This window comes from Sporobolomyces salmoneus (assembly GCF_050403485.1).
Source record: "Sporobolomyces salmoneus JCM6883 DNA, S_salmoneus_JCM6883_v1_ctg7, whole genome shotgun sequence".
Lineage (NCBI taxonomy): Eukaryota > Fungi > Basidiomycota > Microbotryomycetes > Sporidiobolales > Sporidiobolaceae > Sporobolomyces > Sporobolomyces salmoneus.
In genome coordinates this window covers 520,982-547,416 of record NW_027481156.1, presented here as the reverse complement: position 1 = coordinate 547,416, position 26,435 = coordinate 520,982, and the positions used below count along the sequence as shown (strand labels likewise).

Here is a 26,435-nt window from a genome sequence, read left to right as displayed (position 1 = left end):
GAAACAAGAAGGAGCGTCGGACGCGATCAATTTGGAGCGTCTCCTCGAAGAGGACCCGCGGTGAGATGAGTAAGCTTCTCTCGCAGTGTCTGGTCATCAGCTAGTAGATACAAGCACGGCTAAAGGCGACTGCAGCTCTTCAGTCTCGTTCAATGAACCGAGAGCCTGAGTTTCAGAGCCAGAATGCGAGTGTACGCGGTCTACAGGCTAGCGGGCTTCGATATGAGCGGATCAGAGGTTTCAGAATAGCCCATGGTTGCACTAGGACAGAGACTCCTCTCGAAAATGAGGTGTCGGAAACAGAAGAAGCTTTCGAAAAACGAACCTCTTCACTTTCTTCCCTCAACATTCACCCAGCTTCGACTCGTCCCGCCTGCAGGAAGCACAAGAAGTAGAAGATCCGTCTAGGAATCGGCACAGCCCAGAGAAGCAGAAGCCCGAGTTGCCGCCGCAGAGGAGACCAAGTCGAAAGAGAAGTTGATCATGTCGAGTCTTGAACGAACGAGGTTACTCGAACACCTCGTGTACCAGCAGTTTGGGAGTGCAGTAGGAGTAAGTACATTTCTTCTATTTGTCTTGTACCTCGTGCAGGAGAAGAGGAGAGGATACTTTGTGTTCGAGGTGGATCCGAGCAAAAAACCACAGCTCGAGGGTCTGTAGGGAGGAGCAAAGGAGAGCTTGGGAAGATTCTGTATCGTCAGATGAACACAATGTAACCAAACAGGAAGGGCTATCAAGTTGAGACGAGCTGATTCCCTCACATATCCGCTAACCTCGCTCTCTCTCTCTCTCCCTTCCCTCTTGCTCAGGAAGTCGCCTCTATCCTCCTCTCTCGTGGATCCCTCTCCTTCCCTCAACTATCCCGTCTAACTTCGCTCTCCCCCTCGATCGTTCAATCCTCTCTCCTAATCCTCTCTATCCATTCCCTCCTCTTCCACTCCGAAACCGAAGCTCTCAACGGTCGACTCCTCGAACTGTACGAGCTCAATCACTCTGCTGTTGAACGGAGATTGAGAGGGGGCATGTATGTAGAGATGGGGAGTGAATGGGAAGGAGGGAGGGAATTGGAGGAAGTCGTGAAGGTTTTGTGGGATGAGGGGATACTCAGGAGAGAGGATCTGTATGAGGTTGTGAAACAGAGGTTACTCGAGGAGGGGAGGAATGAGGATATCTTTGAGATCGAGCAGGATAAGAAGGGGAAGAAACGAGCGAGGATTTCGACAGATGAACAAGGTTAGCCTACTACCCTCTTCCTCCCTACCTCGGCTGGCTTCGTGAGTGAATACTGATGACTCGAGACCGTGGATGCTGTGTGTAGCTCAAGAAGCCGCTGAAAAATTGGTTCGAAAAGCTTTCGCAGAGAATTTCATTTCGATCGTTACTCCCGGTTCTCAATTATCCCCTAGTTCACTCGAGATCAAATGGGAGGAAGAATTACGTTTGCTCATCAAAGGTAGGGTAACGCATTCCACTCTCTCCATCCTCTCGAAATAGGGATCAAGCGAAACTGATGCAAGTGGGAGATTGTTAAAGGTATTCCTACGACGAAAGATTTAGCGAAAGTGAAATCGGATTTGAGGGAGAAGCAGATTGAATGGGCTGCGGAGGAACGAGAACGCGCAAAGGGGAAGGTGAGTCCTCCTCGTTCTCAGCTCAAGCGTCCTCAGGGTCCTCAAGCTGAGGGGTGCGTTCTCGACTTGCGATAACAGGGAGGAGACATCTCAGGGAATGCCTCGGATGATGATGCGCCGAGGAGGAGGAAGAAGAAGAGAAGAAAGGGAGAGATTGCGAGTGATGATGAAGAAGACGAACAAGGAGATGTCACGAATGGGAAAACTTTCGAAAAAATTGATCCGCCTTTACCCGTACGTTTTCTCCTCCTACAGTTCGCTTCGATTTGTGGGCGTAGCTGATGGAGCTGTTCGAAACGTACAGGAGGAAGTCTTCTTTAGATTGAACCCGGAAAGGTTTCATATTCGATGGAGAGCTCAAGTGAGTTCGAAGTACCTCATCGCCAGAGCAACTCGCTGACTCACTATTGTAGCTCCTGACTGAATTCGCTCGAGATCTCTACAACCCTTTCGTTGCTTTGGTACTCGGACTCGTACTCGATATCGCTTCTCGAGAAGTCGATCAAATGAGTACTCCATCATCTCGTCAGTTTCCTTCCTCTCCCCTTAACACCTTACTATGTACTGACACCTTGAACGTGCAGGCGCCGTATCATTATCGGAAATCAATCGAGCCTACGACGCCCTTCAACGGGACCACCCCTCTCGCTACCTCGACGTTTCTCGAGCTTTCCCCTCCTCTTCTCTCCCCGGAGACGATGCCTTCCCTCCCTCGAAAAAGAAATCCATCACCTACATCCTTCACATCTGCGAAGTTCTCGCGGGACTCGATCAATGGGGACTCTCAACTCGCGAATCGTTCCTTCAACAGACTGGGGAAGGGCAACACGCGGCATGGACGGTCAATTACGCGAATTTGGGGAAAGAGATGAAGAGGTGTACGGTTGAAGGGATTATTAGGGATAAATTAGGGGATAAGGAATTGAGGTGTTGGAGGATTATGGAGGCGAAAGGGAAATTGGATGAGAAACATGTAAGTCCGCGTCTCTCTCTCTCCAGACCATGTCACTGAGTTGAGGTGATACGTGTAGGTCGCTCGATTAGCGTTCCTTTCAGTGAAAGAAGCCCGAGAAGTACTCGCTCGGCTCTCGAACGCCCGTCTCATCGAACCCCAAGAAGTACCTCGATCGGCCGACCGTGCTCCTTCTCGTACCCTGTACCTCTGGTACGTCGATTTCAACCGAACCGTCACCTCGTTGATCGCGCATCATTACAAAGCGCTCGCGAACATTCAAGCCCAACGATTCGAACAACTCGAGAGGAAACGAGGACTCGTCGAAAAAAGGGAGAGGACCGACGTGAGGGAGAACGAAGCGTTGTTGACGAATCGGGATAGGGAGGATGCAGAGGAATTGGATTGGAAGTTGGAGGCGCTCGCGACGGCAGAAATGAGGATCGATAAACAGTTGTTTGTGTTGAGGGAGTTTGATCCAGATCCGGAAATCTAAATAGTCTCTCTCTGATGAGTGTCTCTCGATGATCTTCTATGAGTAAGTTCTCAGGCGCGAGAGAGGAAGAGAGCGAGAGGAGGTTTTCGTGCAGGTTGAGAGCGAAAAGAGAAACAGCAAAGAAACTGGCTAGACCTCGACTTCGTAAAGAGGACAGGACAGAACGAAAAGCATCTCTTCCTAATCGCCATCATATGCCTCGATACGACGTCTACGATCTTGCGTGTTTGAGCGAGGAGACAAAAAAGTTAGCCTTGCTCGCAAAAAGAGAGCGCAAGCTCTGTGATGTTTTCCCCGACGGGGAATCGAACCCCGCTCGCGGCTGTGAGAGAGCCGAATCATAACCACTAGACCATCGAGGATTTCATGTTAGAACGGATTAAAAATACCAGAGTAAACTCCTAATCTAATGACGTTCGCTCGCTTGAGCACAACTTTACTTCCATCTCCTTGCCGCTCTCTCCAGTCACAGTGCTCCGTGACAGCTATCAACGTCGGAACTAGGTCAAGCGTGAGTGCGCTGCCAAGAAGTTCAAATGACAGTCAATGCTCAGCTGCGAAACTTGAGAAAGAGTTGAATCCGCTTCTCGACGAAAGTCTGTTTCGTCTTCAAACTCGTTCAAACTCGTCTGTAGCTCGAAGCGTACCCCGGGAGCTCTCTGTGCATTGGAGCGAGATTCGACAAGCAACAGCGTTTCGATCACGAAGCTCTCGCAGAGTAAACTTCAGCATCGACTCAAACTCTCTCGTTCAATGGTTCTGCACCGCGCAGGCGGTTCGTCACGTATGAACGACTCCGATCCTCGGATGTGGATGCGATGGGTAATAAACGAAGAGCTGATTGCAGCGGATTTTCATGGGAGGGAAACATTTCAAAAAAAAAAGGGGTGATAGTTCTAGAAGTAAGAGTGGCAGAAGAGGGTAAGCAAGAGGATGGAGGACAGAGACTGATCAGAAGAGACTACAAGCGACTAGACCCCGTAGAGAAGAGTTTGGCGATGGGAGAGGGGCAGTTTTCGAAGAGAGTTTGATTGAGGAGGATACTGGTAATTGTACGAGGATTGATTTTGTACGAAGTTGTTATGAACGTGGTAGAATTGATCGTCGTAGTGTTGATCGTGGTGAGTTGCGCGAGACGGACCTTGCGGACCTTGAAGAGGAAGAGGAGGAGGAGGATACTGGTAATTGTACGAGTGTTGGGTTTGTGCGGAAGGAAGCGGATTAGGGTAGAATTGTTCGTTGAGGAAGCCGTGCGACGGATATTGCAAGCCCTGAGGAGGAAGAGGATGAGGGAAGTAGGAGGTTTCGTCTGAGGTTCCTTCGGGAGCGAAGCCAAGACTCTGATCGAACAGATTCTGAGAGACGTGCGTATCGAAACGAGGAGTGGGTTGGAATGATGCAGGCGGAACGGAGTTGAAATTGAAGACGTTCGGGTCGAGATGATTGTGGTTCGAAGAAGAATCGTCGTCGACGTGAGTGTTGACGTTCGTCACCGCACTGTTGGAGGAAAGAGGCACTAAAGGGTGGAGGACTGTGGCTAAGTTGGGGTCTATCGACAGCGCTTTCTCGAAGTACTCGTGATATACCGTCCGGTCTGTACCCTGTCAACAAGACTTCGGAAGTCAGCAAATTTGGTCCGAATTATGTAGACACTGAGGAGGAGCCTCACAACTCGGACCCAAATCCCAAGCTCCGAATCCTTCTCCCAGCCTGGGCATTTATACGGGCAACTCCCACGGTGATCTCTTTCAAACCCATACGGCGTGAACCAGGCAAACTTGCAGTTAAGACACACCGTGCAATTGGGCCGCGGTAGATGCTTTTTGAGGTGGTGTGTCAGATTCTGATCGAGCGAGGAGACATCAGTCGGAAGCTGGAACGTTCTTCAGAGATAGATGGGATTCCGAGACCTACATCGCTCAGGCAGGTCAGCGTGCAGAAGTAGCATGGAACATTGTTTCTCCGTCGTCCGATGTGAGTCCTTTGATGATTCCTGTATTTCTGGGACAAATGACGAACGTGCAGAGAGGGATCAGTGCTTTTATCTGAAAAGTTGAGGGAAGGAGACTCTGGCTCACCACCGAGTCGGAGAAAGTCATAGGACAATAGTTGCACTGTCGCGGAAGGGTAGCGCGGGAGGGCATGTTCGTTGTGGGGAAAAACGAAAGAGAACAGAAGAAGGAGAGAGTAAAGGCGCTCAAGAACCAAAGGCGAACGGGCACACGATCCCTTCGTCCCGGTCCCGATGATCGGATCGCGCAGTGCGCTTCGGTAACTCCGGAGCGGGAGCAGTGCGCGCACGCGAAAAGGTCCAAGCGTCGAGCAAAAGTGATCAAGCCTCTTTACCTCTGGTCTCCGGCTGAAGGGCCACTCTAAGGCTTTCATATGGACCGAAAACCGACTCGTATATCAACTACGCTCAACAACGGGAGAAAGCGGAACAAAAAGGAAAGAACGAAAACTCAACGAATCAACACGACCTGATCTGCTCCATCCGGAACCCTCTCATCCTCCCACCTCGCCCGCTCAATCAATCGTTCTCCCTTGAACGGATCGTGATGCGGAGTGTACTCGGGCGGCAGTTGCATGGATGAATCTGGACGAGTTTGTTCGGGCCTGAACACCCAGGACGGGAGTGCAACGGTTAGACGGGTCGAGATCGCTGGAGGGGCCTCGGGGAGTGGGTATGGGAGATGCGCGAGTGAAGGGGGAGAAGAAGAATGAGTTGCACGAGAGACGGAGCGTCTGGGACGGAGAGAAAGCATTTGCTAGGTCAGTTTCGTACTCGACGCGGAATCACCAGAGACACAGACTTACCTTCGTTTGCCCTTGACCAACGAAACTAACGGTAACTTCCGTAATCCCTTTTCTTCACACCATTGAACCGCTTCGCTCAATCTCCCCATAACGAATTCCGCCTCGATAATCGCCAATCTCACTTCATCACATCGATCCCAACTAACTCTTCCTGCCCAGCTATTCCTCAACCCTCTCCTCATCGCATCTAAGAGGGTAGCGAGTCGTAGATAGAGGGATTGGTAGCGGATTTTCCAGGCGATGTGCAACTCCTTCAACTTGTGCTCCGTCAGCAATGGGGCGATCTGAGGAGTATGAGAATGAGATCGGGTACGAGGTGTCGGTCGAATTGGCGAAGCTGGAGTGACAAAAGACGAGGATCGGGAGAGTGGGGAAATCGAATGGTTCAAATCGTTCGATGGGAGGGAGGGAGTTGTGGGAGGGATCGAAACAGGCTCGCGGGTGTAGACCGGTGCTAGCTCATGTTCAGTATGAAGACTGCCGATTGTCGAGGTTGTTGAAGAGGAAGGAGGTGGAATGGGAACTAAGGGAGATCGAGCGTCGTTGATCTTCTTGTGAACTCTCTCAGCTCCATATGCTGCGAGATAGAATAGGATATCGGCCATGTTCGACGAGCGGGAGAGGGGGGGAGAGGAGTAGAGGCGGAGAAACGAGTGGCGGAAGATTCTGAGAACACTCGAGAATCAGTCCTCGTGACGCTGAGAAAATGGGAAACCGCTTCAATCCAACGCAAACACACAACGACTAGAAGGATATGCGGAGCAGTCTATTTGGTAGAGGGTAGAGCTACAGTGACAAAGAAAGAAAGCTGTCTCGAGGGAAAGAATACAAACTGCAAAGTGACGGGTATTGAAACTGCTTTGCTCCTTGACTGATGGAATCTATAAACGTTATATATGTTGGGTCATGAGCCTGAGACCTGCTCGTCGCTACCTATCTCCCCCAATATGTCGGAATCGCTTGTCGGCCTCCAACGTAACCTGTAGCGAGTCCTACGCTCCCTGATCGATCTATTCTCCTCTGATACTCCAACACTTCTGATCCTCGTTCGATACTAGTCTCTCCTACCCGACAATCCGCTTCGGGCGAATATACGGGAGGAGCATCAAGTTCTCGTTCGTGATCTGTCCTTTCAACGTCGATTGGAGGCGGACGTTCGACAGTCAAGGTGTAGATAGAGGATGCTGGTGCTTCGGGGAGAGGGTAAGGGAGGTCGTGTAGGATCAGAGGGTAATCAGAATGCGATGGTCGTTGGCTGGAAACGATTGACGAAATCCGAGTAGATTGGAGAGCGAGTGCGTGCGCGGGGACGACTTTAGTCAGTCTCCGGCACTGAGCTCCGCCTGTCTCACTGCCTCGGCGTTTCGGTCGATTGGGAGGAAGAACTCACCCTTGCTTGACTCCCTTAATCAACTGTCTGAAATTTGGCTGTCGGATCGGCCGCTCGTTCACCCATCTCACCGCTTCCTTCAGTCTCTCCTCGACCCAGCAAGCTTCGACGACTGCCTCCTTAACGCTCCTACCAGGATAGATGCAAACAGGGTCAGCGAGAGAGCCTGCGAAGGGCGACATACGAGATTCCCCGGCGAACGGCTATCCAAGGCTCGTCCCTACGTGAGCGAAACTCGTCACAGCACGCTGACTCACCGTATATGAATCTCTGTAGCGTCTCCCGCCCATGTCCGTGTTGCTCCTCCCGCACTAGCATTCTCGAGAGCTTCTAACCGCGCCGTTAGGTTCCGCTTCCGAATCATCCATGCCAAGTGTGTATTCTTGAGATGTCGTTCAGTCAACGCTCTTCCTGTCCGGACAGTCGTCGGATCGAGGTCGGGAGGATAAGGGATGGTCGGAGACCGGAGATCATCGAGTGATTTGACGGGACCGACTTCTCCTCCGTGCTTGCCGACGATTGCCAGTAGCAGGATAGACTCCATCTACAGAGGGACGCTCAAACTTGGGCGTATTGACGGGAACTTTCGGAAATGATGATGATGAAAGATGAAGAAAGAGCGGAGGACCCGGCGGAGGTCCGATTCTCTCCAGGTCTCGCTTTTCGATAAGCTGGCGAACTTGACTGAACAGTCTCTGAAGCAGCGAAAGACAAGGGCGCCGCGAGGGAGAAAAACGAGGAGTTAAGCTCAAAAATCTAATTTCATTATTTTCGTTTCGAGTCTGTTATCCTCTTCCGCTCTCGCTCCTCGTCCTCCTTATACCACTGCACAACAACGCGCGTGGTCAGCCTCAGCTAGCAAGCCGATAGGGAAAGAGATGAGACTTACATCGACAGCAGCACGAACTCCTTCCTCCAAACTTTCTATAGGTTCGTATCCTAACAATCTCCTTGCCTGTCTCCCACGCAATCGTCAGTCACCATGACATACAGAGATAGAGAACGCGAGACTCACCCTTTCAATATCGAAATACATGTCGTTCAAGACGTATTGCATGTATTTTCGATTGATTCCACATTCTTCCGGTCGTTTCCCAACTACTCTGCCTGCCAACTCGCATAGCCCCGCGACCATCATTCCCATACTTGCCGGTAACTTGACGATGAACGGAACCGGTCGATTCGAATAGGCGAAGTAAACTGATCGAGCGAACGACCAGAATGGAACCGGTTCACCATTCGAAATGAAGAAGGATTGTCCTGCCACTGTCAACTCTTCAGTCGGATCGTAGAATTGATTCCATCGAGTCCGTCCGGCTGGTAATCGAGCTTCCTCTTCTTCGTCGTCCGCTCCATCCTCCTTTTGAACTTCCGGTCTCCTCGAAGTCGGTAATCTCCTCCTCTTGATCGTACAATCAACCGGTCTCAACCTCGTATCCAATCGATCGAGCGGTAAAGGAGGTGCATCGAGTTTCTCCGCCGCGAGTAAATGAGCATGAACGACGTTTCGAACCGTGACGAAATCGAACAAGTTTTCGTTTGAACCCATTTGGAACGGGGATTGGTACGCTTTGTAGACTTCGATAAATCCGGGTATCACTTGTCGATCTCCTGGACTAGACAGAGAGAGGGAGACGAAGCGGGTGCAGAGTGAGTCGAAGGTCAGGAGGGTTCTCGAGAGACGCAGACTCACCCGATGATTCCACTCAGCCGCAGAGAGCAGGTCAATAACCCATCTTGTCCGTTCGCATCCAACACAATCTTTTCCGCTTTGGCCTGTTCGTGATGGTAGAGACGCGATATTAGCTCTCGTCGCAGCAAAACGGCGAAAACTTCTCCTCAAGGGAGCGAGATGACTAACCTTCGTCGACATATATGTCGGTACGCCTCTCTCTCCTTCTACATTCACCGTCGGTATTCTCTCATCGACATTCTTCAGCGCCTCATCCTCAAACACAACCGTCGCCGAACTCGTAAACACCAATTTCTTCACCCCTGCTTTCCTACACGCCTCGACGACGACTTCCGTCCCCTCTACATTCACCTTGTGCCAGATCTCTGCCGATGCGTTCGCATGAGGACTAGCGGTGTGGAAAACGGTCGTAGCTCCAGAATTTTGAAGAGCGGAATACATCGATTCGAACGAAGTGATGTCGGTGCGAAAGAACTGATAGCCCGTCGGTTCGAACCGTCGTTGGGTGAGTCCGAGAGAGGCGACTTGTTGAGGAGGGTAGCGTGAGAGGAGTTCAGAAACGAGAGCTGCACCGAGGAAACCTTCACCTCCGATGACGGCGAATGTTTCTGGTGACGAGGACGACATCTGCGCTACGACTATTACGGGTTTGTGTAGAGTCAGCGCGTTGTAGGAGAGAACCGAGCGAACGAATCGTTCGATAGTTGAACGACTATGTTCGCTCGAGGAAAAGGGCCTGAAGACTTACTGACCTACGAGCGATCTATATAGCACTTGATGTGCTGTAAGTGGGGTCGTCTGCTCGAGAAGATCCGGCGCCGAAGTTGATGGTTGATGAGAGAAAGGGAAGTTGATTCTGTTCCGCTGTTGCTTGAAGCCGGATGAACGTATGGCTCGTTGTGCTGCTCGCGACTGACGATGCTACGTAGGGTACTGGAGATGGAGCGAAGATGAAGCAGGTGGGGAGAGAGATTGCGAGAAATTTCGCAAGTCGCTCTTGCGCGTCGGACATCTCGAGGCTTTCTGGCGGTCTAATGGCTTCTACTCGCTGACGCTCGCTCTCGAAGATCCGCGAGCAGGGAGAGACGTGAATGGGCACTGCAATACAACACGGGCAAGGGAAACAGACGACGACGACGAAAGGATGGTTGAATCTTTTTTTTCTGTTGTTTCCATCCAAACTAGACAAGCTAACTGCTCCATCCCTCGTAGACAACCGAAGGTTGAATCGTAGAGACGAAGAAGAAAGGGAAAGCAACAGAAACATCCTTTTGAGGTTAAAGAGACCGGAAGAGGTGAAGAGAACTTGTTTAGTTCTCTTCGGCAGCCCAATCGGTAACGGCGTTGGACGAGGACCAGTCGAGACCTGTTGCGGACCAATTGTATGGAACAAACGTATGATAAGCTCGTGTCGAATCGAAAGGAAGGGAAAGGAAGGGGGGAAAAGAGAGAAATTTGGGTAAAGAAACGAACCAGCATCGGCAGCCGGGACTTGAGAAGCAGCGGCGGCGATAGCAGCGTTGGCTCCACCGGTAACTTCCCAGTCGGAGACACCTTCGACAGCGGCGGGTTCCTCAGGGGCAGCGGTGATAGCCTTGGCGGCAGCAGCCTCAGCTTGCTCACGTTCAACCTCCTCGGGGTCACGGTACTAAAGGGGACGATTCAACTGTCAGACTTAGAGATGAGTCTCGAGAGGTGGAGAGTGACTCACGAAGAACATGTCGACCATAACGGGCCAAGCATCGGGAGCGCGGGAGATGGATCCACGGAGACGGAGGACCTCTCGGCAAAGGAGCCACCAAACGAGACCGATCGAGTGCTTCGACTTGTTGTTGGCGGGGATGGCAACATCGACGTAGTTGAGGGGAGAGTCGGTATCGCAGATGGCGATAACGGGGATGTTGACGTACGAAGCCTCACGAATGGCTTGGTGGTCGACACGGGGGTCGGTGACGACGATCAAACGGGGCTCCTTGAACGACTTGGTGATGTAGTTGGTGAAGTTACCGGGGGTGAATCGTCCAGCGATGGCTTGAGCTCCAGTGTTGGCAGCGAACTTGAGGACGGCTCGGTGTCCGTAGGGACGGGCCGAGATGACGCAGACATCGTTGGGGTTCTCGATCGCAGCGATGACACGGGCGGCGAAGACGATCTTCTCCCAGGTCTTTCCAACGTTAATAACGTTGACACCTGAACGAACGCGGGAATAAATCAGTTTCTGCCTAAAAATGGTTCTTTCACAGCTCGACTCACCATCTTGGCGGCGCTTCCAGACGTAGGGGGTCATCTTCTTCTCGACATTCTTGGTTCTAAGGAAGCGGAATGAGAGTCAGACGCGATTGAAAGGAAAGAGGGGACGAAGTGAAACTAACCCGATGTGAGCTTGAGCTTGAAGAAGGAGGGAGATATCCTCTTCAGTGGCTTGGAGGGCAGCAGGGAGACGGGAAGTCGAGGGGGCCATCTAGCAAGCGAGGAGAACGAGAGTCAGTGTCTGGAAAGAGTGAGGTGGAATCGATCGTTGCTGTTCCCGCTCCAACCCGACTAGCTGACCGCGTTCGCTTGATCAATGGCCCATATGAGGCTCATTGAGCCGCCTGTGACTGGCGCGCCCCCTCAGGACCCTTTCCTCCTCAGTTGACCGTGATCGAGAAAAAATCGATCTCCCATCCTTCTCCCTCCCTTCGAGCCGCTGCTTGTCGAGCTGATGGTCGTAGTGTTGTATGTAGCGGTAAAGTAGACTAACGGCTGATGTTTCGAGGGCTAATCCGGTCTGACGAGGATGAACGAGCAGAAAGAGAGGAGAGCGATTTCCCCTTCACTTTTTCTCCCGTGTCGAAAAAAATCAGGGGTCAATTTCTCTTCTTCCCGTTCTTCGCTACTCTCGCTCCTCAGGGTTGTTCGGATCCTTTCAGTAAGGAGCAACGATCCCGCAAGAAGTTCTTCAGCCGTTGAAGGTTTTTTAGTGATTTTACTTTTCGCTTCGAATCTTGTTCGAGTTCGTTCTCTCTGCAGAGCGAGTGCGAGAGAAGATAACATGCAATGCAGAAAACAGTCCATGAGTTTTGCGACAAGTAAGCAGCAGCAGAAGATAAAAGATAGCGATACACATGCGAGAATATGAAAATTTCTAAGTCTATTCGTCGTCCTCCTTCTTGCAAGCTCCTTCCTGATCCTTGTACAGCTCTGCTCTATCCTTGACGTGTTGAGCAAACTCTTCCATTCCGCAGGATCGACCAGGGCCGTCTTGGCAGTAAGGCAACGGTTGAGGCGCGCCGTTAATGACAATTCGAATATAATCCTCCGTTTCTCCTTCGTCGTCTCCTCCGTCTTCTGAGAACTCCGCAACTTCACAAGCGAGTCGCTCGATCGTGATGTGACCTAAGAAAGGTAACAAATGAGAAGTTTGCCATTCTCGACCCTTTTCGATGTGATCCGTCGGGAGAGAAGTCGTGTTCCAGATTCCAAGGGCGACTGCAGCGAGAGGGGGCTCCTCTCTATGAGTGATGTAGGTGAAGAAGAGTTGAGAGTGAGTCGCATCGGGAGGAAGGGAGGGTCCGGGGAGATTGGGCTTCTTCTTCTTCGAGAGCGAAGTCGAGGGATGGTCGTGCGAGTTGTCGTAGATCGAGAGGAGGTTGTGCGTCGAGGTGTTGAGCCAGCCCACCCCTAAAAATGGCGCAACGGGAGATGCGTAGCCGACGATGTAGTGACTGCAAAGAGGCAAAAGGTAAGCGATCCATGGGACTTCTCCTCAGGAGAAATCGTTGGATCTTACTATTTGATATCGTTCCAGTATCCGAATGCACGGAAGTCGTCAGGAGTGAAGATATCGGGAGAGCAGAAGTTTGATTTTCGTTGTTTCGAGATCTGTATCGTTCACAATCGTCAGCCTCGTCCATTGTCTCGGAGTTGAGGTATCGAGTGACTCACGACCGTCTCGTATCCACAGAGCATCGCCATCGCGATAACATCATTCAATTCGAGCTCGAGTCCAGGAGCTTGCGATTGCATTCGCTCGAGAATCGGAGGTCCGTAATGTTCCAACCATTCTTGCGCTTCAGGTTTCCCGACCTCCTTCGTGAACGCGGGACAGATCTTGTGAGGGGTCAGAGAGTTTGCCCATTCCGTCGAATTGTTGGGGACTTTGACGAGTTCGACGACGGTTGAATCTCCATTTCCTTCGTCTCCACCTTGCCAGTACGGGAACGCTCCTTTGATGAGTTCTTGACTCGTGGTGACATCTCGACTCGAACTAGCCGACCAGACCTTGAACGGAGGTACTTTCTTCTCTTTCTTGTTCTTCGTCGCTTTCTTTCCGAGGTGCTTCGGAGGGAGTAGATGTCCGTAGGTCTTCCTCAACCTCCTTCCGAACTCTCTAGCGTCCGCTTTCCCTGGTTCCGTGATATCTTCCAGGTTATCTTCCGTGATTGGCGAAACCCAATCGTTTAAAAACGAAAGAGGAGATTTCTTTTCGATCTTCTTTTTCTCTTTCTGGAATTTCTCGACTCGTTCGATGAAAGGCTGCATGTAATCTTCGAACTCGTCGTCGTTGGCGTAGATCGAGGAGTGTCGTAGGAGAGTAGCCGCAGCTGCGACTTTGCACGAAGGAGGAGGTCGACTATCGGCATTCGGGGCATCGTGGTAAGGAGATATACCGCTCATATCTGCGTCGCTATCCCTTCCCGATCAGCATACTGCCCACGCATACGCTGGAGACAAGGGAGACGTACGATCCAAGTGGTTGAATTTCCCATCTAAAAGATGACGTCGAAACAGGTTCTTCAGCGCTGTACCCTTGGTGAACGGGTGAGAGTATGAGAGCCAGTACTCACGAGGAATCTTGGGTAAAGGCGCAGCAGGCACGTTGAAGGGGAATTGAACTGGAGAGGCTGTCGAGATGGAGGCGGCCGCGAGGAGCAGAACGAATGAAGGAGGGGATAGCATCGCTGTAGCGAGCTTTTGAGTAAAATCGAACTGGCCGGGAGGAGGAAGAGAAGCGAAAGTCGGAAAAGTCGGTGAGCGAGAAGGGAAGAAAAGTTCAGTGACGATCCGAGTTTCGCAACTTTCGCAACTCTCAATGATCGAAATTCAGAGCGATTGTACTGCGAATGCTTTATGAGTTCTATTACTAGCTCTAAGGCCGAGATACATAGTCATCTACGATTTTTCGTGGTCACGAGATTTACTTTTTCAGTTTCGAATTCCCTCTTCGGCCTCTTCCTCCTCGAGAGTCCTGATTCTAAGCGTGATCGAATCTGGACTAGCATGTACCACTTCAACGCTGTTTCACGTCAGGGAGAAGGTCAAGCGAGAGTCAGCTCGGTGAACGGAGAAGAAGAATTGGATCAAGCTGAGATGCGAAACACTTAGACGACTTGACAGAAAGGAGCAAACGTACCGAGTGAGATCGACAGTCTTGATCGTCGCCTCTACCGCTCTGATCTTCTCCCTTGGTTGACCCGTACAAACCGCGAGTGTCTTGCAACCCGCTGCCAATCCAGATCTCAATCCCGAAGGAGCGTCTTCAAAGACGAGGATATCTTGCGAAGAGAATTCGGCTCCTCCGAATTTCCTAAGTTCCTCCATTCCTTTCAGGTAAGGTTCCGGGTGAGGTTTGCCGTGCATTACATGATTCGCCGTAATTAAGAAAGGAAGTTGAGGAGGTTTCGAACCAATTTCCGAAGTTGTGAGTGCCGAGGTTGCGTAGATCGTCGTCGCGGAAGTACAGATTCCCCATCGAGCGTTTCCTTCCCTCAATTTGTCGAGCAAAGCCGTAACTCCTGGTAACCGAGTGATTCCTCTTCCTCCCGCTTCACTCAACTTCCTTCCCGTCTCGGCAATCGTGTACTCCAACTGTTTGACCGCTTCGTCGACTTGCTCATCCGTCATTTGATCCCCTGGAATCGGTACTTTCTGGAATCGTCGGAGGTTGTCTTGAGTGCGAACTCCGTGAGAATGCGAAAGGAAGTATTCGACGTCGATGCCTTGAGTCTGACACCATTCGCCCATCGTAGCCTCTACCGCTGGTGTCGAGTCGACGAGCGTTCCATCCCTAAGAAGAAAGAGTCGAAGAAGAAGGAGGAATCAGAGTGGGGGCTCCGAGAGAGGAAAAGAGGAGAAGAGGGGAGAGGGAGAAGACGTGGAAGACTCACATATCGAACAATAAGCCTTTAAGTGTAATCTCCTTCATCTTCGTGTTCTTTAGGGTTGAATGGGGATGTGGGAAGGGAAGGAAACCTCGGAGAAGAATTTGTTCGCGATCTTTCATCAACAAACACCTTTCACCTTCGGCTCGACTCGTTGACGCTAGACCACCAAATCCATCGCATTGGATCGCGCCCTGGAGTCCTACAAGAATTGACCGAAGCGGTTCCGGATTAGCCGACGATGACCACTTCCGCCGACACCTCTCTCCCTCCCTCTCGCTCTCCTTCTCCACCGCTCGAAATACAACGTACTAGATCTCGCAGCGTGTCCTCGAACGAGAAGACACCGGATGTGAAAAGTCAGGAGGTCAAGTTGAAAGATGGAGCTGTTGGACGACTTCAAGCGAGTTTTTATCGCAAAATCCTACCTGGCTGGAGGTGTGCAGTTCGGGAGTACCTCGTAGAGAGTCTAGAAGGCGAGATAGACGACCTTGTGCAACTCCAGGTCAGTTCAGACTCGTCTGCTTTCTTTCGCACAGAATCCGACCTTAGCTGATTCTACTCTACTGGCGCAGACGAGTTGGAGAACTAGGTTCAGGGATCATTACTTCGTCAAGACGAGCTTACTCGGTACCCATACGTGCGGATCTAGCTCGCGTCTTGATTCGTTCGCAAGAGTTGACTTTTCTTCGACGAAAACTTGCGAGCAGATTCTTCATGATTTTCATTCCAATCTGGGCATGGTATGGCTTCCCCGAAGTCGCAAGAGGGTGAGTGAACACGTACTATGCAGAGTCTACATCTCGTTCTGACTCTGAAGTCTGTTCCTTTCACTTTAGGTTACTCTATGTTCTCGCAGCTGGTAAGCTTTTTCGTCCAAACTTCATCGAGCGACTTCGAGCGTCAAGCTGACTCCTTTGCTCGCCCTCGCAGGTGGATATGTGACCTCAGTGCTAAAAGACGCGTTCTGCGTCCCACGACCTTTCTCTCCTCCGGTCCATCGACTCTCGGTCGGATCTCACGCCCTCGAATATGGCTTCCCCTCGACTCACTCGTCGAATGCCTTGTCGATGGCTTTCTTCTTTGGCGAACTGCTGCTGCGGAGAAACTGGAATGGGAACTGGATCATCAATCTCTTGGGAGTAATCGCTTTGATTGGGTTTGCTTGGAGTATCACGTTCGGACGGTTGTATACCGGAATGGCGAGTCTGAATCTTCTCCCCATTTCTCACCCCGATGACTGAATCGAATTCCCTTGTGAACCGAGAAATAGCACTCGAAGATGGATGTCAAAGTCGGTAGTTCGATTGGTGTTTTCGTTTGGCTCGTCACTTCGCTAGGTGAAGCAAAGCTAGAGCGTCTAGTCCGCGGCACTGGCTTGAACGGTACGCTATCACTCTGTCCTCTCAGAGCTCAAGAAACCCGACTGACTCCTTTCGTTTCTGTACAGGCACGTTGTTCATCGTTCCTGCACTCCTTCTACTCGTCACATTCCACCCCCAACCTGCCGAAAACTGCCCGTGCTTCGAAGATGCGATCGCGTTCCTCTCAGTCTTCGCTGGTATTCTTTCGGGAGTCGCCTGGAACCCTTATCAATACGCCGACAATACCCTCGGCCACGAATGGAGAGATATCTCGGAGATCGGTCTTTGGTCTGCTGCTGTAGGAGCCAAATTGTTCTTAGGCAAGTCTCGAAACTTTCTCACTTCGCACGTTGAAGTAGCTAATCAGTGCGCTCCTCTCTGAATAGGTATTTCGAGTATTCTCGTTTGGCGCATTATCGCAAAATTCCTATGCCACAAAGCTCTACCACCTTTGTTCCGATTGTTCGCTCCCGTCTTCGCTCTTCCTAGGCGATACTACCTCGCCGCAACTGAGTGTACGTCCTCACCTCTCTCCTTACTTCCTCCTCGCGGTTATACTGACACGAGAACTGAACACGCTCGATTAGATGGATCATATCCGGAGCAAAAGAGCTTGAATGCCGTCCCATCGATCCTCGATCTCCCTTCCCTCGCGGAAGACGCCGAAATTTCAATCCCCTCGTCTTCCTCGACCTCGACTTCCTTGGCTCCCGGGACTCACTCTACTCAACTCCATCAGAGGGCCGGCGGACCTCAAACTCGACAATCTTCGACAGATTCTCAAACCTCGACCAATTCACCCTCGACTCCGACCTTCGTCGTCAACAATGGATCCGCTGCTCTGCCACATCTCCGCGTCACCTCTATAACGACAACAGAAGATACCAAGACCGGCGGCACGGAAACCCCGGTTCATCTAGACGCCGATGTATTGACGAAAATCATAGTTTACGCGGGGATCGGGTTGATCGCGACGGTGACTCTACCTTGGATGTTTGGAGGATTGGGATTGAGTGTATGGAAGAGGAGTGAGTGGCAAGCGAGTGGGAGATGGACAGGGAAGAGATTAGGAGAAAAAGGAATCGTATTATAGAGAGCGTTCTCGGTTCTTTCTCGGTGTTGTGCAGCATCTATTCCTTGATATGTATTCTTATCGTTATACCTGCACGTGGAGCTGTCTCTCGCACGGTAGAGCGAGAAGGAGACGAAGAGCATAAGATGACTTGACAGTTTTAGCATAAAAGAGCAGAAGAGAAAGGAGGAAACAGAAAGCGAAAAACTGGGAAGGGAAGAATCTACAATTTAGAAGTGTCGGCGAGGTACATGGGGAAATAACTCTCAGGATCATGAGGAGCGTTTTCCTTTGCGGGCGCCCATCGGAATTTAGGTCCGGGAGGAGTAGGAGGTTTAAACGATCCAGCCGAAGAAGAGGGAGAGGCGTAGAGAGCAGCGAGGGAAGGAGCAGGGGAATCGGCAGTGACGGCGGTAGTGTTCGAGGCTTCGGAAGAGGAAACGGGAGGGAGAGATTCGAATCCTCCTTGGGCGATCAAGAGTTTCGCGAGTTCTCCTTGGGTAACGACTTCAGTCTTGGGGTATTGACGACGGAAATCTCGCTTCCAGTAAGGGTTCTCGGCGACTGGGAGCATTGCAAAGAGGGGAGTTAGCGAGAAATGAAGATTCAGCGAGAGAGGAAAGGACGTACCATCAGAGGCCTTCGAGGAAGGAACGGTCATCTTCTCGGGTCGGGAAGCAGGTTCAGGAGTACGGAACTTGGCGGGGAGAGGGTTACCGGACGAGGATTCACTAATGAGGAGTATGGGAGCGAGAGTGTCAGTCGACCGATTCTCTCGCGACAAAGGTGCGGTGTTTGCTTGCTTCTGAGCCTGAGTAGATCTGTGCGAACTACCACGCATCCATAGACAGCATAGAACGAGGAGAGAGACTCACGGGTTAACTACGAGCGCCTTTCGGACTCGGTTCCAGAAAGGAGTCTCATCGGCCGTGTGGTATTCGAAGGGGTCAACGAAAGCCTTGACGGGAGCCTGTTGCACTACGGGCGAGGTACGGAGTGCTTGTTGAACGGCGCGAGTTGATCGGATCATGTTTCCTCCTGTTTCTGAGCTGTTTAGTGTCGAGATACGGTGACGGGTTCGGTTCAAGGTCTGTCTAGCCTACTAGAGATCGGAGAAGTTGGCCGTCGGAGAGGGATTGAAGCGGAAAGCGATGCGGACTTCGTCCAATGATCGAACCCTAATTCGCTGCTATTCGATTAAACCTACATCTCGTCTGAATTGCTTCCTCTCTACCTCGACCGCAAAAATCGTTGTAAATGGTCTGTGCAGTATCTACGATGCTATGTCAAAATCTTGTCTCCGTCCTTCGAAACTTCCCTCTTCGCAATCGCCTCCCTCGCAATCCTCACTTCACTTTCCACTTTCCTCGATTTCTTCGCTTCCTCGTACAGCTCCATCGCCTTCGGTAACCTCTTCCTCAGCGCCTCCAACCTCTCTTTCCCCGTTGGGTGAGTCCTCAACAGAGCAACATGCTCCCAGATCATTTTCCCTCCTTCTTTCGAATCGATCGCGTGACTCCCGCTATGCTCGATATCTTCTTCCGCTTCGTTCAGGATCTCCCACAGTCGGATCGCGGCTCGAGGATCGTACCCTGCTTTCGCCATCAACTCCATGCCTAACCAGTCCGCTTCGATCTCAAGTTTGCGAGAGTAGGCCCGTTGCGAAAGTTTTCGGTCGACAAAGGTGAATGCCGAGGACAGCGCATCCCCGACGATTGGGAAGGAAATAGTGAGCGCCCACGAGAAGCCCCGTAGGATGTCGAAGACGACTCCGCTGCGACACGTGAGAGGGAGAAAAGCCAGAAGCGGATTGAGCACTAAATCTTGCGAAGAACGACTGAGCTTTACATCGTGAAATGGTTCACTCACCTCAGCGCCATGAAGCCAAGGGACTCGACGATATGTCGCTCTTGAAGGCTGCGAGTAAACGAGATGTATCGTCAGTTCAGCTTCGATCTCACTGGACTAAAACGGACTGTCGACTCACTGTTCAATCTCGTGGCCGATCACTGCGGCCAACAGATCCTCGTCTCCTTCAGTCAACGCAAGTAGCCCAGTGTAGCAGAAGACGTCTCGCGAAGCTAGAACGAAAGCGTTGATCACCGGAGCATCGATAACGTATATCGCCCACCCTATTGATCGAGGAGAGTGTCAACGAGGCCCCATCTTCGATTGAAACGATGGAAGGAAGACGAAATGCAAGCTCACCGTCTTTCGCAAGGACTTTTTCCGGGTTTCCAGTCTGCAAAGCATGCTCGTAAGTGATCACCGACGCTCACATCGCTGTGAGACAGAAGGTAGTAGCTCACCTGCGGTCTGAACGGCATCCTCAGGCCTTCAGTCGTCGCGCTTGGCGTCACCAGTTTCCTCGCACTCGCACTTCCTCCTTTCCTCCGGATCCTCTCGATCCTAGCTTGTTCCGAAAACGAAACTGAGCCTTCGTCATTGAGAGCTTGTACGAGTCTATCACAGACTTCCTTGAGGGGTTTAACGCGAGGGTCGGAAGGAGGAAGGAGAAAGGGAGATTCTGTCGCCATGAGCTCGTCGAACCTATTTTCACTCGAAATTCATCGTCAGTCTTCTCGCTATCGCTTTCAGTCGACCTCAACAGACGTCACTCACCGTTGATTCGACCATTCAACCTCTTCCCTATCGCTCATGAGCAATAATCTCCATCGACTCGTTTTCTCACTCTGATCCAATCCTAATGCAACGACCAAGCTGATCCCGGCGAATGGGATCCATAGCAGCCACTTTGTCGCATTCGGGAACCGTTTGAAGAACTTGTACCGCCAGAGAAAAGGGATCGCTAGGAGAGTTAATCGAACTAGGTACAGGAGGGATTGCTTGAAGAGAGGGGCGGAGACGAATAGTATATCGCGCCGTGGAGCCGAAGAATGGAAGAATGAAGCTGGCGGTGCGAGAGGGAGGGCGCGTCGGGATGGGAGAGATGGGGGAAGGAGGAGAGGGGAAACTTTCGCCTTTGAGAGACACGAGACTGATCGGTAGATGTATGAGCTTATCGAGAGTGACCGACTACTACTCCGTAGCAGCATTAGTCGAGAAAGCGGCGAAAGGGGAGTCGGGAGAAGTGGGAGACGACAAGTGGGGAGCCGAACGTCTTGACTCTCCGACAAACGAGAGAGATGGGGGTGCAAACAGGTAGCATTTTAAGCAACAGAAGAAAGAAGAGGACAAACGAAACAAGAAAAGAGAGGACGTTCCATTCCCAAGTAGACAAATCGAAAACAGTTCGCAATTCCTCCTCCTCCCTCTCTCCATTTGAACCCTCTTCCCTCTGCGCCTCTCCCCATCTTTTGTTCCCTTCGACGAATCAACTAACAACGAACCGGATCAATGAAGAACCGAGAACGACGTTTAGTAAACCTTCTTGGCGGAGAGTTGGAGGTGGGAAGAGAACTCCTCGAAAGGCGCGGGAGGAGGGTCAATCTTGGTCCAGAGATCGGGAGTGAGGAAACCGTAGGTAGCGGTGATAGCAGCGTAGGCGGCCTTGATGAAGTTACCCATGCTAAGAGAAAACGAAGAATTTCGAGAATCAGTTTTCACAGCTCAACAATCTCGTGAAGAAGTGGATCACTTACGTGGAGGTGTTTCCTCGGGATTGGGTGTAGCAATCCTCGACACCGGCAAGTTGAAGCATACGCTTGCAAGCGGGGGCAGCGACGATACCGGTACCACGAGGAGCGGCGATCATGGTGACGGAAACGGATCCAGCCTTGCCGGAAACCTTGCAGGGAACGGTGTGGGGTTCTCCGAGCTTGGTACCCCAGTAACCACGACGAACGGGGATGACGGAAAGCTTCGCGAGGATGATGGCACCACGAATAGCGGTAGCGACTTCCTTGGCGCACTTGACTCCGAGTCCGACGTGTCCATCGAAATCTCCGATGGCGACGAATGCCTTGAAGCGGGTACGTTGACCGGCACGGGTTTGCTTTTGAACGGGGTGGATCTTCATAACCTCATCTGCGACAATAAACGTAATTTGTCAGTTCCGACTGCCTGGAGGTCTGACGTCTTCGAGGCGGTAGCAAGTGACCCTTGAGCTTGGGAAGGAGGATGTCGATGATTTGGTACTCCTTGACGGGAAGGGAGAAGAGGTAGATTTCCTCGATCGACTTGATCTTTCCGTCCTTTACGAGACGACCAAGTTTGGTAACGGGAACCCTGGAGACGATTCATTCTATCAGTACGACAGCACAGGAAGGTTGGAAGACAGTGGTAGACTGACCATTCCTTCTCCTCGTCCTTGCGCGCACCACGACGGGGTCCACGACGGGGACCACGGCGGTCTCCTCCACGTCCACGGCCGAAGCCTCCACGTTCTCCAGCAGGGGCAGACATTTCTAATTGACGGACGAGAGCGTGAGAGTTAGCTCCCGGGGAATTTTGTGAGGTGAAACGAAGTGATTCCCGATCAACCCTCAACTCGCTCGCTAGACCCTTGACCCTGCTTCTAATCCGTCTAATAAACACCTCTGATGCTCCTGCGGCCTTCCCGTAGCTTCTCCTGACGCGTCTGAGCCAGTTGTTTCATCTCGATCCTTTTTTTACTCTGATCGATTCCTCCTCTCCAACTCGTCTCTTCCGATACGTTCGAACGGCGAGAGTCGTTGTTGACCGTGTTGGAACGTAGCTTACTCGGTATTAAAGGGGTTGGTGAGTTAGGGGGAAAGTTGAAACACACGAGGAGACTAGAAGCTGTCGGTGGGCTCGAAGTTCAACTCGAGAATTTTCCGCCTCACAAAATATAAAACTTCCCCTCAGTCTTCGACTTCGGTTTCCCTCTCAGCTAGCGGACTAAGCATGGCCCAATAGAACTGCTCGATGTTCGTCAAAGGAATCTTCTCCCAACTTCTTCGAACGGAAGGAGTTACTCGAATGGATCATTACCGAGTTTCTCTTTATCACCCGAGGACCATTCCTCTCTCGCTACGATATCTACTTCCCCTCCAGCTCCATCCTCCTCTCTGCCTATTCCCTCCTCCCCCTCTTCCTCTCGGAAACTCCGCCCAGCTCCTCTCCTAAACCTCTTCACCCTGCATCGTCTAATCCTCTCAACCCTTCTAATCGCGACGAAATATACCGTAGATGGAACCCTTTCGCAATCGAGAACAGCGAAAGTTGGAGGAGTTTCGATAACGGAATTAGGGAGATTGGAACATGAAGGATTGAGGTTATTGGGGTGGGAAATGTATGTCGAAACAGAGTGAAGGAGCTCAGCGAAGCGGCAGGCTCGAGCGAGCGAAAGAAACGTTTTCGCTGCTCGCTTGCGAAACTCGCATTCTCTCGACGATCAGTCCAATCATCGCTCGCTCGCCTTCTTGCGTTCCAACCTCGTCGCTATTCCATTCCCAGGCGACTCCAGAAGATGCGATACTTCGACTTGCGACCTCTTCCCCGTCTTTCTTACTTCGTCCTTGAAATTTGCCGTTTTCCTTCTCCCTGTGGGCCTATGCCCTCGAATGGCTTCCCGCTTCCGTATTCGACGTCGCTGGTTGTTTCAGCGAGTCGGGTACGGCGATCCCGAACTTGGTCGACCATCCCGCGACCCATTTCAACGAAACAAACTTTTCGTTCCATCCTCTATCCAACTTGTCGGCGATCCGACAGGCAAGTAAATGCTTGCACTGCATAGTTATACTCGTTAGTATATCTTGCCGCGGTACAGGATGTAGAAGGGAAGGAGCTTACGATGATTTGAGCATGTTTCTCTGCGAGAACGTTTCGAGACAAGGCGGGACAAGGACAATAGCCTCCGTTCGGGAGCTCGGGGTGGACCGTATAGTTGGGGTTCGAACTGTTTGAACTCGCAACTTGATACAACGTGGTTCCGTTCGGTAGGTGGATTCTCGCGACTGCGACGCAATAAACTCAGTCAGCACTCGAGGAAAATTATGTTGCGCGAAGGGGAAACTGACCTTGGTCTCTATCTATTAGATCGAATACATCTTTGAGCTGATCATGGCCGACAATCGCGGCGAGAGCGAGAACGTTTTGTTCAGTGATCGGAGAGGAGACGGAAGCGAGCGCTCCTTCAAGGAGGGACAGGTGTGATTCGGACATAGTCTTCTAGTTTTCAGGGAGCGTCTAGCGTCATAGTCGAGGAATTGGAGTGTTTTGGAGGAGCGAAAGAGATGAGATTCGCTCGCGTCGTCTCTTTCGCCACGATCATCTTCGACTACCGACTAAACTCGGCCCCGTTGAGCAGTACATTCGCCTACAATCGGAAGCAGCTCAAGGAACGCGTCTTCCCGAACGACAATTAGTCATCTCCACCTCATTCATCATCTTCATCTCTCTTCCACTCTCTCCCGCCGTCGCAACACTCTTGACACACAATTTCAATCGAGCACCCATCGTAATCACCGAGTCTCGAACAGGGAGCGATAAGCAATGTTGGACCTTGATGGAGCGATTTCGATTCTCCTCCGCAAGAAGTTGTTAGGGGAAGCACTACTGAAGGAGATTTGCGAGAAGACGAAGGAGCTGTTGATGAGGGAGAGTAACGTCGTACACATCCAAGCACCCGTCACGGTCGTCGGAGACATTCACGGGTCAGTCTTTCGCAATCAGTTCACTTCCTCTCTCGAAGCTGACGGAGTAATTTCTTGCGGAACTGGTAGACAATTTTATGACCTGATAGAGATCTTCCGAATCGGTGGATACTCGCCTCATACGAATTATCTGTTTTTGGGAGATTACGTCGATCGAGGATTGTTTTCAGTCGAGACGATCTCTCTCCTTACCTGCCTCAAACTACGGTATCCTGATCGAGTGCAGCTTATCAGAGGGAATCACGAATCGAGGGCAGTAACACAGGTGAGTCTTTCCACTCTAATCTTTCATTCTTGCGAAATCGTTCGCCACTGACAACTCGCTTCTTCTCCCGCGCAGACGTACGGATTCTATAGCGAATGTGTCAGAAAGTACGGATCGCCAGCCGTGTGGACCTACTTCACAGACATGTTCGATTTCTTGACTTTGTCCGTCGTGATCGATGACCGAATATTCTGCGTTCACGGAGGTCACTCCACTCTTTCTTCCTCGTTCTAGCCGTCGTCGTTGATTCCCCTGACGCTCTCACTTTGACGATAGGTCTCTCTCCTTCTGTACATACTCTTGATCAGATCAAAATTATCGATCGATTCCGAGGTCAGTTCCGCTCACTCTACTCTTCCTTGAAATTCTTGCGACTGACTCAGACCTCCTCCTTGTTCGTTGATGCAGAGATTCCGCATGAGGGACCGATGGCAGATTTAGTTTGGTCAGATCCAGATCCGGACAAAGAAGAATTCTCGATTTCACCTCGGTTCGTCTCTCGCCTCTGCAATTCTCCGCGATATCAACCTGATGAACCACTCTATTCGCTGTAGGGGCGCGGGTTACACATTCGGCTCGCAAGTCGTCAAGAAGTTCCTCGACAGCAACAACATGGTTCACATTCTTCGAGCTCATCAACTGTGTATGGAAGGATTCTCCGTTCTCTACGACGATAAACTATCGACAGTGTGGAGCGCACCGAACTACTGTTATCGGTGTGGAAACATGGCGAGCATTCTCGAGGTCGGACCGAATGGGGAGAAACATTTCAACGTTTTCGATGCGGCACCCGAGAATGAACGGGATGGACCAGCGAATCAGACCCAGATGAGTGGTCCTTCTAATGTATGGCTTCTCTTTACTCATGCTGCGCTTGTGAACTGACTCGTTGTTTCTTACGGACAGATTGAATATTTTCTATGAAGCTCACGACAAAATGAGGTACAACCGTTCGACGCGTCTTGTTGCGATCGAATCCCTCTGTATACCCCTCCGCGACTCCGGAGTCTCTCCTTCATACGTCGATTATCTCGACAGATCACTTTTTCTCCTGCCCAGCTTCGATACCCACTTGTTCACCTTTTGTCCTTCTGTCTCGCAGCAACCTTGCCTCGCAAATCTATCAGTATTTGTCTCGATCCCCCCATCCGCCCATCCGCAGAACTCGAGGCGAGTATCGTCAAATCCGCTGAGTTCTCGAATCGCCTCGACCTGGACCTGAAGTTCGAATCCTGCGATCCAGCTGCGCAGCGACCACAAGAGAACGTGTCGAGCTGGAGCTCGCAGAACGAACCCTTCGTCGCTGACAAAAAGAACAGAAGACAGTTTCTGCAGACGATCTCCGACACCGCTTTCCAACTCCGGAAACGTCGACAGCTCGCGAATTCTCTCTGATCCGCGCCAGATGCTTCCTCTCCGCAACGCTAACGAAGCTACTCGCATGGACGGAAACGTGCAACTCGGGAGTGGAGGCACTTTTGCGCAGTCGACAGAGAGCGAGAGAGAAAAAGGTAAGTTTTCGTTTCGAAGAGGCTGGACGTCTGAAATTGGTTTTTCAATAGTGTTTCCTTTGATTGAATTTGCTGACCTATTGGGCAGCACTCAGCACAAGGTCATTGTGCGGAGACGGATGAACGTTCAAGTGGGAAGTCGACGGAGCTGAAAGAAAGGATTTCCGGCGTCGTCGCCATCGCGCGTCGCTCATCGTCTCCACGAGCCAACGCATTCGACTCTTGAGCACGGCCAAGGTCTTGGGAAGTGACGAGCGCAATCGAGAAGCTTACCTACGTTGGAATTTCGGAGACATGAAACGGAAATAAGCTTTGTCGAAACGACGATCAGTCAAAGTTCCTCTCTCTTCTTTCTGTCCTACGCTGCTCGATCGCTTTCTTCGAAGGCTCGCATTAGAGCTAAGCTGGATACAGCGAATTCCATCTGACGAAACTCATCAGTCGAAGGGTGAAGGAGCAAGGTGGTCAACTTCCAAATCCGTGCGATCCCTTCCTCTTTCGTCAATTTTTCCCTCTTCTGTAC

General features: G+C 51.3%; 13 protein-coding genes across 13 annotated transcripts; 3 read left to right on the top strand and 10 right to left on the bottom strand.

Moving 5' to 3' along the window:
• Positions 1-65: 65 nt before the first annotated feature.
• Positions 66-3,079, top strand: RPC82 (DNA-directed RNA polymerase III subunit C82; the record flags this gene model as incomplete). Its single annotated transcript, XM_076630022.1, has 10 exons — positions 66-69; positions 455-552; positions 810-1,233; positions 1,319-1,453; positions 1,534-1,631; positions 1,710-1,865; positions 1,936-1,992; positions 2,045-2,156; positions 2,216-2,604; positions 2,663-3,079. The coding sequence occupies 10 exons, from the start codon at positions 66-68 to the stop codon at positions 3,077-3,079; spliced, it is 1,890 nt and encodes a 629-aa protein (XP_076490187.1).
• Positions 3,080-4,050: 971 nt separating this feature from the next.
• On the bottom strand, positions 4,051-6,501 carry JCM6883_001013 (uncharacterized protein; the record flags this gene model as incomplete). The annotated part of the gene is made up of 3 exons (XM_076630021.1): positions 4,051-4,595; positions 5,547-5,824; positions 5,897-6,501. The coding sequence occupies 3 exons, from the start codon at positions 6,499-6,501 to the stop codon at positions 4,051-4,053; spliced, it is 1,428 nt and encodes a 475-aa protein (XP_076490186.1).
• Positions 6,502-6,829: 328 nt separating this feature from the next.
• JCM6883_001012 (uncharacterized protein) lies at positions 6,830-7,830 on the bottom strand (the record flags this gene model as incomplete). The annotated part of the gene is made up of 3 exons (XM_076630020.1): positions 6,830-7,151; positions 7,287-7,415; positions 7,544-7,830. The coding sequence occupies 3 exons, from the start codon at positions 7,828-7,830 to the stop codon at positions 6,830-6,832; spliced, it is 738 nt and encodes a 245-aa protein (XP_076490185.1).
• Positions 7,831-8,051: 221 nt separating this feature from the next.
• On the bottom strand, positions 8,052-9,606 carry JCM6883_001011 (uncharacterized protein; the record flags this gene model as incomplete). The annotated part of the gene is made up of 5 exons (XM_076630019.1): positions 8,052-8,111; positions 8,176-8,241; positions 8,302-8,902; positions 8,980-9,062; positions 9,148-9,606. 5 exons carry the CDS (start codon positions 9,604-9,606, stop codon positions 8,052-8,054), a joined length of 1,269 nt encoding a protein of 422 aa, XP_076490184.1.
• A 683-nt stretch (positions 9,607-10,289) lies between these two features.
• JCM6883_001010 (uS2 family ribosomal protein) lies at positions 10,290-11,440 on the bottom strand (the record flags this gene model as incomplete). The annotated part of the gene is made up of 5 exons (XM_076630018.1): positions 10,290-10,345; positions 10,453-10,627; positions 10,691-11,169; positions 11,233-11,288; positions 11,352-11,440. 5 exons carry the CDS (start codon positions 11,438-11,440, stop codon positions 10,290-10,292), a joined length of 855 nt encoding a protein of 284 aa, XP_076490183.1.
• A 672-nt stretch (positions 11,441-12,112) lies between these two features.
• Positions 12,113-13,638, bottom strand: JCM6883_001009 (uncharacterized protein; the record flags this gene model as incomplete). Its single annotated transcript, XM_076630017.1, has 3 exons — positions 12,113-12,686; positions 12,752-12,843; positions 12,907-13,638. 3 exons carry the CDS (start codon positions 13,636-13,638, stop codon positions 12,113-12,115), a joined length of 1,398 nt encoding a protein of 465 aa, XP_076490182.1.
• A 528-nt stretch (positions 13,639-14,166) lies between these two features.
• Positions 14,167-15,166, bottom strand: JCM6883_001008 (uncharacterized protein; the record flags this gene model as incomplete). Its single annotated transcript, XM_076630016.1, has 3 exons — positions 14,167-14,257; positions 14,375-15,028; positions 15,129-15,166. 3 exons carry the CDS (start codon positions 15,164-15,166, stop codon positions 14,167-14,169), a joined length of 783 nt encoding a protein of 260 aa, XP_076490181.1.
• Positions 15,167-15,363: 197 nt separating this feature from the next.
• On the top strand, positions 15,364-17,579 carry JCM6883_001007 (phosphatase PAP2 family protein; the record flags this gene model as incomplete). The annotated part of the gene is made up of 9 exons (XM_076630015.1): positions 15,364-15,627; positions 15,698-15,762; positions 15,833-15,892; positions 15,962-15,984; positions 16,056-16,324; positions 16,396-16,507; positions 16,573-16,806; positions 16,873-17,001; positions 17,074-17,579. 9 exons carry the CDS (start codon positions 15,364-15,366, stop codon positions 17,577-17,579), a joined length of 1,662 nt encoding a protein of 553 aa, XP_076490180.1.
• Positions 17,580-17,781: 202 nt separating this feature from the next.
• On the bottom strand, positions 17,782-18,588 carry JCM6883_001006 (uncharacterized protein; the record flags this gene model as incomplete). Its single annotated transcript, XM_076630014.1, has 3 exons — positions 17,782-18,122; positions 18,189-18,289; positions 18,434-18,588. 3 exons carry the CDS (start codon positions 18,586-18,588, stop codon positions 17,782-17,784), a joined length of 597 nt encoding a protein of 198 aa, XP_076490179.1.
• A 251-nt stretch (positions 18,589-18,839) lies between these two features.
• Positions 18,840-20,614, bottom strand: JCM6883_001005 (M48 family metallopeptidase; the record flags this gene model as incomplete). Its single annotated transcript, XM_076630013.1, has 6 exons — positions 18,840-19,332; positions 19,428-19,475; positions 19,546-19,690; positions 19,767-19,800; positions 19,868-20,108; positions 20,181-20,614. The coding sequence occupies 6 exons, from the start codon at positions 20,612-20,614 to the stop codon at positions 18,840-18,842; spliced, it is 1,395 nt and encodes a 464-aa protein (XP_076490178.1).
• A 322-nt stretch (positions 20,615-20,936) lies between these two features.
• Positions 20,937-21,923, bottom strand: RPS2 (40S ribosomal protein uS5 RPS2; the record flags this gene model as incomplete). The annotated part of the gene is made up of 4 exons (XM_076630012.1): positions 20,937-21,087; positions 21,161-21,545; positions 21,619-21,746; positions 21,811-21,923. 4 exons carry the CDS (start codon positions 21,921-21,923, stop codon positions 20,937-20,939), a joined length of 777 nt encoding a protein of 258 aa, XP_076490177.1.
• Positions 21,924-23,032: 1,109 nt separating this feature from the next.
• Positions 23,033-23,645, bottom strand: JCM6883_001003 (uncharacterized protein; the record flags this gene model as incomplete). The annotated part of the gene is made up of 3 exons (XM_076630011.1): positions 23,033-23,209; positions 23,274-23,437; positions 23,501-23,645. The coding sequence occupies 3 exons, from the start codon at positions 23,643-23,645 to the stop codon at positions 23,033-23,035; spliced, it is 486 nt and encodes a 161-aa protein (XP_076490176.1).
• A 330-nt stretch (positions 23,646-23,975) lies between these two features.
• Positions 23,976-25,325, top strand: PPG1 (putative serine/threonine-protein kinase PPG1; the record flags this gene model as incomplete). Its single annotated transcript, XM_076630010.1, has 7 exons — positions 23,976-24,136; positions 24,206-24,401; positions 24,477-24,606; positions 24,678-24,734; positions 24,810-24,891; positions 24,956-25,247; positions 25,308-25,325. 7 exons carry the CDS (start codon positions 23,976-23,978, stop codon positions 25,323-25,325), a joined length of 936 nt encoding a protein of 311 aa, XP_076490175.1.
• Between the last annotated feature and the right edge of the window lie 1,110 nt (positions 25,326-26,435).